At 33.5% G+C, this 9,763-nt stretch overlaps 1 protein-coding gene across 2 annotated transcripts in view; it reads right to left on the minus strand.

The window, feature by feature from the left end:
- LOC119083529 (orexin receptor type 1-like) overlaps nucleotides 1-9,563 on the minus strand; it is a 64,502-nt gene extending 54,939 nt beyond the window's left edge. The window contains exons 1-3 of one of the 2 annotated variants that reach the window (XM_037193249.1): nucleotides 8,586-9,563; nucleotides 6,274-6,494; nucleotides 6,151-6,204 (exon numbers count right to left, since the gene is read on the minus strand). In XM_037193249.1, coding sequence (XP_037049144.1) covers nucleotides 6,151-6,204; nucleotides 6,274-6,494; nucleotides 8,586-9,096 — 786 coding nt within the window. In that variant the 5' untranslated portion in view covers nucleotides 9,097-9,563. The remainder of the gene's footprint in view (nucleotides 1-6,150; nucleotides 6,205-6,273; nucleotides 6,495-8,585) is intronic. The other variant, XM_037193248.1, reaches the window with a different exon arrangement.
- Between the last annotated feature and the right edge of the window lie 200 nt (nucleotides 9,564-9,763).

Here is a 9,763-nt window from a genome sequence, read left to right on the forward strand (position 1 = left end):
TTAGGGCCAAGGGCTATCTGGGCATATGAACAAACCGCCGCGAAAAAATAGCTCCGACGGAGCCTGGTCCACTTTCAAAAAAATCCCTCAAAAGATTTTAGTGATATAAATTATTATTGGAAAAGTACTTTTTCTGTTCTATATTTTCTTGTAAAGCGGTTAGATTTTTAATCAACAATAAATCATAAATAGATTGAATAACTTCCAGATCCTTAATCCCACATAGCCCATATTCGAACTTAACCTCAGGAATTCAATTCTGCGTCGATTAAAAAAATTAAATTAGTAATTGGTTGATAATTACTCAAGTTATCGTGTTTACAAGCAAAATATTGGGACAAACAATTCCGTTTTTCATAACATTTCATACAACCTTTCGGTACAAAGATTATAGGGTATTTTCCGTCATAAGACCCTGACTTCCAGTCAAGGGAAATAACGAACGTGCTGTATATAATTGACGTTAAAAGGATAAACGTTGTGCGATTAGACTGGAGGTTAGATTTAGTTAAATGAAGCAAAACAAATCCGGAATATAATCGCTTATCAAAAATATGGTTCGTCTAATTCTTGTTAAGTTCAGCCATCTGGAACTGAGAAAAGCTTTTCAAATTTGGAAGAAAATTTCTGTTTTTCTTTTTGAAATGATAACGAAAATTTGAAAGGTGATCAAAGTATATTTCGTTGTTCGCATTCGACGAATGGGGTGAGATTGTGAAAAGTGTCAATCTTAGATAAACTTAGATATTACATTAGGTACAAGCAGATTTACAGTATTCTCAGAACGGTTTCCATACTCCTGTTGCTCATATTTTGCTGGGTTAATGAGTTGACGAATTTATTTACTTCTTATTTAGTTCTGTTGTGACTTCTTTGAAATTGTTTTAATTGAGCTAAAAATATTAATTTTTCAAAAGGATTGATTTAATGTACGAAACAATCTGTTTTCTATCATTTGTATTGTAGGCCTATGAAACCATAAGCAAACGAGACAAATAAAAGATGTGAGCAAAGTTGTGTCAGAAGAGTCAGATGTTATCGACGCGACAGTGGCTTCCAAAATAAATGTTCATCTCCAGCAAATGAGGCATTATATACTATTTGAACAAATGGAGTAAAAGATTTTGTTTAGATCTGTTGAAAATATTTCGGTCGAAACAAGGGCAGACTCGACAATTATTATACTGGTGATGGGTGTATTTCATGCGAATTAAATTCCTCGTTCCGGTTCAAGTTAATCAACGTAACAAACCTTTGAGAAAAATTTGTCAATTTCCACTTTGCTTGTAAATCTTAAAAAATTTCCTTTCAATTGGCTGGCTGACTTACTGAACATCCAAAAAAGCTAAAAATCTACAGGTTTTCCAATACACAGCTTTAGACGATAACCTCAATCAAATTTGTTTCACCTGATTTTCTTAGCTGGTCCACTCATACAACTTCACTGTTTTATTCGTGGTTATACGGTTTTACAACTACCACGCGAGCGTATGACCATCAAACATTAAACGCGTATATACATATACACGTATAAGGCAAGGCAGAAAGGTTGTATGAGCGGACCAGTTTAAAATCAGCTGTATTTGCGTCACAAAGGTTAAGACTAACTGTAAGTCAAAAAATGACTAAACAATTAAGGAATTTAATAGAAATGGCGAATAGGCTATGGTATCGCATTCAACAGGTAAAAGTTTAATTTTAAAATATCGCCCATCTCTTCTCTAAACTCCTCTCAGAAAGATCTTCTCTACACTCCTCTTAGGATAAACAGTATACAAAAAAAATGAGTTTTGAACTTCTAAGAATAAGATAGGTAGAGGTAATATTGAGTTTTGGAGACTTTTCCTTTAGAAACTGTATTCACACTCAGTGGTTAGGACTATACAGCTGTTTCACTAATAAATATCCTAAACATCTACTTTCGAGTACTCAATTTCGAGTTCCTTGGTTTAATATTCCCAAACGAAAACAATAACTGTTTGCATGAGCCATACACTAATTTATAAGATAAGAAATAGCTCTGCAGTACGTGCAACTATTTTCATCGAACCCAGATTCAAATTTGCCAATTAAAATCCTAATTAGTGATCCATCCTTCCGCTCACTTCCATTAAAGTGCTTTGAACGTAAAGTGTTCAGGAACAGTCCTACTCATATACAACAAAAAAGTTTCGAATACTTTACATACCGACAACACTTCTCCATTATTCTTTTCCTTTTTCCAATCTTCTACACGAATCACGATGTTATTACGATAAGCACACCGACATAGTGTAGTTTATCGGTGCTTTGAGTATAGTCTATATGAAATGAAATCACACTGAACTGTATTGAACGTTGTACATTTGGCCCGTTTATGTCGAAAATATAATGCACGAAAAAGAGCATTTGGAAATAAATATAGAAGTGGAACGAACATAGCCAATCGCATCGCGCAAAAAAGTTTCAAAAATGAATTAACTTTATTATGGAAAATTTCCTGCATGACTGAATAAAATTATCTGCATTTCGAGTCTGCATTTCTTTTCTTATATGTACACCCATTCACACGCCAATTGTTTTTAAAAGCAAGATGAATAAGCGGAATGTTCCAACAATAAAAAAAAGTTTTTGCTATGAACAGGAAAACTGTTGATAATAAAGGGTCGTAAAGTTCCAGACTTTATGATGTCGGTCGAACGTTGCACCCTCTAAATTGTGTACGAGAATCTGGTATAATATTTTTAACAAAAAACGTTCCATTCAAAATTTTCAACTAATCTTCTTCTAACGTAGTGGGAGGTGAGGGAAAATAGGAAAATTCAAAGACGTTGAAACACCAGAGTGATGACCAGAATAACTTTTACATTTATAACTATTTACAACAGTTATTACATTTTCCAAACTTCTCTCGCTGTTTTGCAGCATAAGTAGTCAAATTTTGGCCAGAATGTTTGTACACCCTTAGGTGGGCACTCACACAGGTTTATCTGTCACCGAAAAACGTTTACCATGTGTGAAAGACAGCAATGAAGCTCACAGATTTTTTCGTAAATAACATTCCTAGTTTGCATATTGAATGGATTCACCTATCTGTTAACACATTTCTATCATCTGTTACCAACAGCACAGACAAAACAAAGTCCATAAGCTCTGGTTTTTTGTGTTTTATATGCTATTCATAAGTTTAAACCAATGAAGTAATAGATTTCGGAACTATCGAAAATTAATTAGACTTAGAGGGAAAAAGTAGTAATAGACTTATAGACTCGATGCTGGTGATAGGCATTTGATCAGTACTGAATAAACGATTTTTAGTTATTTGAAGTGGAGAGTGATCCGTTACTTTTTCATATTTTATTTTGTGAGAGAAATACAACACATTAGATACTAAGTGTTTATACAGTTGCCACATTAACAACAGGCAGTCCAGATCGATATTTTAATAGTAGGTGCAGAGATTCTGTGGAGAGTTTCTGTGAAGAGTTGATTTGGATAATTTCTGTGGATAGATTCTGTTGAGAGTTTCTTTGGATAGTTTCTGGTCAGAGTTTATTTGAAGAATTTTTGTGGAGAGTTTTTTTAGAGTTTCTGTTGTGAGTTTCTTTGGAGAGCTTTGAGTAGAGTTTTGTGGAGAGCTCTCAGTATAGGTTTGAGTAGAGTTTTGTGTAGACTTTATATGGAGACTTTAAAATTTATGTGTAACGTTGAACCAGTGTAATGTAAGAGTCTCAAAACAAACGCAACCAATCCATTAATAACATAAGACCAAAACAAACTGCTTACTTTCATTTTCATATTAAGCCAACGGAACATTTCGACATTGAATCATTTAAAAACTAGCGCAATTAGTCCCTGATTGGAACAGTATATGAATATTACCTCAGTACCACATTTAACTATAGAAATATTTGAAAACGCTTCCAATCAATTTTGTAAAATTCACTTGCTTTCCACACAAAGCGAACAGAATTGTTACGTTACACACAATGTTAACAAGGAAATCATTATATGTTTCATGCATTCATGAGTTGACTTCCTGAAAGCAGTAAAGATCATTCTGTACTTGGGTAATTGATCAATTATTCGATAAAATAAAAGAGGGAACACAGAACATGGAAAATTGTGTAATGGTGTGGATAAATATATTTTTTAAAATTCTTCCAGTAAAAAATCCCAAATTTACTCTTAAAACACATTTCCTTGGCGTTGTCTAAATATAATACACACCAGTGGAAAAACGTGCAGAGTATACCGAGATTTTCTTCGGATGGTAATTATATATCGAAATTTCCATAGAAATTCCCTGCGAAAATATTTAAAATTGAAAATCGAATCATGTGATATACTAGAAACGAAAACCCCTTAATTTAGGGGGGGGGGAAATTGAAAATAAATTAGATGAAAATTCATCTTTCTAATGCTAAAAATAAATGCGATGATGGAATGGAATGACTTCACAATGTGCCATTTCAGAAAATTTCGAACATAATTAGTTCACTCATTCAATATATATCTATCACAATAAATTTACAGAGAGTGAGAGCTATTTATTGTACTGTGTTACAAAAAGTCGAATTTAGAATTTTTCGGTAAGGATATGTGTGGATTAAATCTGGTGGAAAGAAATTTACTTATTCAGTGGGTGAGGAAACGGTGAAAAACGAACACACAATTTTGCAAAAATGAATAAATTTTTTAAATTTCTAATGTGGGTGATTTTTAAGTCAAGTTTCGGTAACAAAAATGTTGCAATTAAAAATGTGTGATTGTTCCTCGGATCCTCGGAACAGTTTTAACGCTAACGTAGTTAAAACGACAACCAGTGTTGAAATCAGCAACCTCAAAAAACAGTAGAATTTGTGGAGTGGGATTGCTCATTTTAACAAGGATTCCATTTTCATTCGGGAAAAATATTGTTTTCACATTGTTGTCGAGCGCCTTCCACAAAGGGCCTATTAGATTTGATAAGGATATGCGTCACAAATTTAATGAAATATGAGAATTTTAACGAAATTTTGCGAAACTTACCGAAATTTGATACAAGTGAAATTTGATAAATTTAACAAAAGATAAACTTAACGAAATTACGTGAAATTTTACGAAAGATAAATTTAACGAAATTTAATAATTTTAACGAAATTTGATAGATTTAACGAAATTTGATAAATTAAACGAAATTTGATAGATTTAACGATATTTCGCGAAATTTAACAACAAATTTGATAAATTTAACAAAATTTGATAAATTTATCGAAATTTAAAAATTTTAACGAAATTTCGCGAAATTTAACGAAAAAGGATAAATTTAACGAAAAATGATAAATTTAACGAAATTTGATAAATTTAACGAAATTTGATAAATTTAACGGAATTTGATAAATTTAACGAAATTTGATAAATCGTAACTTCATAAATTTCATAAAAAAAGGACTTCCACTTTTGTGAGGCATATCATTATCGAATCATTTGATGCAAGTACTTTTGATAGATTAAAGTAAAATCTTTTATTTCATTTGTTTTAACTTGTATTTTGCTGAATTAGAAAACTTTACATAGAGCTCATTGTCCATTTTTGGCGCCGTTGTCGAGAGCAGACTATATGGTGAGGCGACTTTTCTACATGTTCAATATCGCCAGAAGACGATAATATCGTCCAGAAAACGATAATATCCTCAAGACAATTTTTCATTTTAAACGATATTATAGTCATGGACATGGATGAAAAATTTTCGAACGATAATATCGTTTTTTAGACGTATAAAAAACCAAAATATCGTTCCTGACGATATTGACCGTGCAGAAATGTTCCGCCACCGACTATATATTCGCCCGTAAATACACTATTTGGCTGGCGCTAGAATATAGTTTAGTCATACAGCAAACGAAAGACCTAAAATCTTTCTGTGTACGTATAGGTACATAAATAATGAAGAAACAAGTACAAATCTTACAACTCTTCAGCTGTTGTATCTTTTTAGTTAGGTACCGTTTTTAAGACGGCTCTTCATTCAATCGAAACTTTCAAAATAGACTTGATAACTACAGTGGTAATTATATGCTTCCTTTGAAACAAAACAGAGACAAAAAATGTTCGGCTTTTCGCTCATTTTCACATTTCACTAGCTTTCGTTCACTGTAATTTTCAATCCAAATCTTCAATTTACTTACCAGTCCCATAAAGAATACCACAGCATGAGAGAATATCAGAATCCATTCGGTTACCTAGAAATGATAATAAATTATCGAAACAATTAAACATTATTCGAAGAGCACTTCTTTCTCTGCACTCACAGACGGATAAATGTAATCGTATAACATTTCCACATATTCGTCGTACGTATAATTGCAATAAAGCTCTTCGCCAACACATGTTAAATTATGATTGATGCAATCGTCGTCCATGCAGCTGGAATTGCCATATGTATCCAGATGATAACCATTGTCTATCATATATTCTCCATTGTCATTCGATTCAACGGCAGCCACAATGGTTGGTCGGGTCGTAGATGGATCTGGTTAGAATGTCGAAAGTAAAAAATAATTTTCACAATGACAATCGTACGGTTTTCATAATGTACACTCAAACTGTCGATGTTCGGTGTAATAGAAAGTAAGTGTCCTAAGAAGAAGTTTTTATAAAAAAAATTGAAGACGCCACAAGCTCGAGGGTTAATCGCATTACCAATTTTCAGAAAAAAATGGAAAAACAAAAACAAACAAAATTTCGCATTTACACTCAAACAGCTATCAGAATACTTTCTCGGTTGTTTTCTATCTACTTTATTTCACCTTTGAGAGTACAACGGGTACGATGTAATTGTGTAACGTTATGTACATTGTGTAGTCGTAGTATTTCTTAGCAAAGTCAGCAAATTGAGTACGTGGAATTCTGTTGTTATTAAGCTGTTTTGGGAGTGGTAATCACGGCTTTATTATAAGCGATAATTCAACACGTCTTACACAGATGAAGTACAATGACATTTATACAGAAAAATTATAATTCCACTCGCTGAGCAGGATTAAACAGCTACAGAAATGAAAATTAAATTTGCTTCTACGGTCTTCCGTGTTAACATTCGAGTCACAAGCTTCTTCGGGCTACGTACTCCAAATGCACACATTGAAAAAGAAATGCCTAGGTGGTCCTATATAGGGAAACGTACCTTAAAACTTGGGAAAGTCTGATGTAGAAAGTTAGACCAAATTTTGGTCACCAAAAGAAGTAGCAGATTCGATGAATATTTTTGGTGCCTCGAGTTAGACTCGAGTTATCAGAGTCTAGTAGATTTTAGTCGAAAGTTTTGTTCGACAAAGATTTATTAGGGGTAAACCATTATGGTATGTAAAGTTCGTAAGATGGACAATTTCATGAACTTTTGACATTTCTCTCATATATTTTATGTCAAAAGTGTACGAAATCGCCAGAATCACGAACTTTACGAACCATAATGGTTTATTCCTATTGTTTGGCCAGAGTGTGAGATATATTACAGTAGAATGGAGCTCGACACAGTTTTTCAAAAATCCAAAAAAGCGGCGTGAGTGAAATCTCAGGGAAGAATCAACCGATTTTCGTGATTCTTTTTTATTGTTGTGTAAGAAATAGCCGAATGTGAAAGATAGAATACAAAGAAGTTCGATACCCCTCACGTCAAGACACCGGAACTGGATCCATTTGTTAGGCCGTTTATTAATTTTATCGTGTTTAGTATTAATCGAAAGGCCATTTCAGTGGCTTTCAAACGAGTCCCATCTTGCTCTGCTCTGGACTTTTATGACCGTTCAAAGTCAGTGTCAGAATTCGTGGACAGTCCAACAAACGATAATGGTTTTCGTCTTTTCAAAATGTTTCGTCGTTTTAGGCCAAAACTGGGGCCGATGCGTGAAGGGTATCGGACTTCTTTGTACTCTTATCTTATACTATTTTATCCATCTATTCCTTACACAAAAAGACTCGCCCTGAGATTTAACTTACGCCGTTTTTCAGATTTCTGAAACCTTGTGGCCGACCTCTAAATCGTACAGCGTATCTCGGACACTTCTATCTCAATAAACGATAAACAAATTTTTTTACTCACAGGACTACCGACAACCCTCGCGACAACCTCGCAATTTAACTGTAAATAAAATCGAGGACTGGCCTGATTTGATAGGGCACGACGTACAAGTGAGAGCACCACCAGATTAATTGACCCATTTGTTGTGCGAAGACTTCTATCCGATGTTCCCTTTAATACCAGATCAATAAGATATCGGAGTATAATAAAACAAATGAAGTAAAAGATTTTATGTCAAAAGCAAATTTGGAATTTAATCAAAATGTGTGCCTGAGTACATTCACGTATACAGAAATTGTGAGTACAAACATGAGTACAAGTGAATCAAGCTCAAATAAAATTTATTTTCCTCATTTCGTGTGGCGACGATCAACAAACTAGCTGTTGTCATAATGTCTTCAAGAAATAATTATTTAATAAAATGTCCACGGATTAAAAAAAAACATATTCTCAATGCTCCAACTGGCAATTGTATAACAATGACAAATTCAGAGTCCGCAAGTCGTTAAAATGTAAATGATAACAAATTACTTTAATATCACTTACCATGTAAACCATTGGCTGAAGTACTACTTTCATCAATCACATCCCGTCGCTGTCTATCAGTTAAATTTTCGAAATTAACGTTTAAATAAATTGTTTCGTTAGCATCGTACTGGGCAAGTTTGTTGTTACCAACAACTCGTTCACCATTTTCTCGTTCACGATTAACACAATTGTGACAGTCAACAATCGACGTAGATTCAGACGGTAATTTCGTTGCGTTACACCTACATTGAATGTTGTTGTTATTCCATTCATCGGTTGGATTTGGTGTAGAATTCTTAACTGTAGATTGATGGTCGACCGAAGTTAAATAACCGAAATCGATTTGATTTTCGCGAAAAATTTGATTATTATTTTCAATCAATCTGGGATTGAAACGTCTTGGCTTGAATGTTTCTTTGTAATTTTTATTGAAATTATTATTATCACAATAACCGTTTGCCACAAATGTGCAAAACAAAATAAATGTAATGGGAAAAGCATCACGGCCACATTTTCTAGGTGACGTCATTCTGTATATAATTCCGATATATAATCGTACTGGTTGTATTTTCAAACGGAATATCTATATACTACAGCAGAGCATCTGTACGTGACATTTTACGTAATCATGATTGATTTTTCTTAAAAATATATCAGATTTGTAATCATAACTCTCGGCGTATTTTCTCGTTAACGTCAATATGCGGCTGTAAGGACATAAATTTAATTCAATGATCGAATAAATTATCACCACATCACACACACACACGTTTTTATATTTATTCCTTATTTAACACTCTAGCTACTAGGGCCTCTATCCACTTCTAGTTTATTGCTTTCACTTCATTCGTTGAGCGTAATGCGATGTGAAAACATTCCACTTGCGGTAATTGATGCTATTTCCAATTGATGCACTTCTTTATGGAACATCAACGACTTTCGGTTCATATTCATGGGTAGCAGATTTATTGACAATGTTCTCCTTCGCATCTTGCTTGATACGGTGCGATGAGGTGCAATGGGTTTGTTGCTGTAAAATAAGGAAAAACGGATTTCGTGTTGAATTATACAGTATAATGATATCATTCGAAATGGTTTCGTTTTTCTTTTCGGAATACATTTTGATTTTTTACTGAATGGATTGTTTTTGTTTGTTTTTATTACGTTTATTTATTGTTGTAAACGAGACTACGACA

Source organism: Bradysia coprophila, unplaced genomic scaffold (genome assembly GCF_014529535.1).
Source record: "Bradysia coprophila strain Holo2 unplaced genomic scaffold, BU_Bcop_v1 contig_687, whole genome shotgun sequence".
Taxonomy (NCBI): domain Eukaryota; kingdom Metazoa; phylum Arthropoda; class Insecta; order Diptera; family Sciaridae; genus Bradysia; species Bradysia coprophila.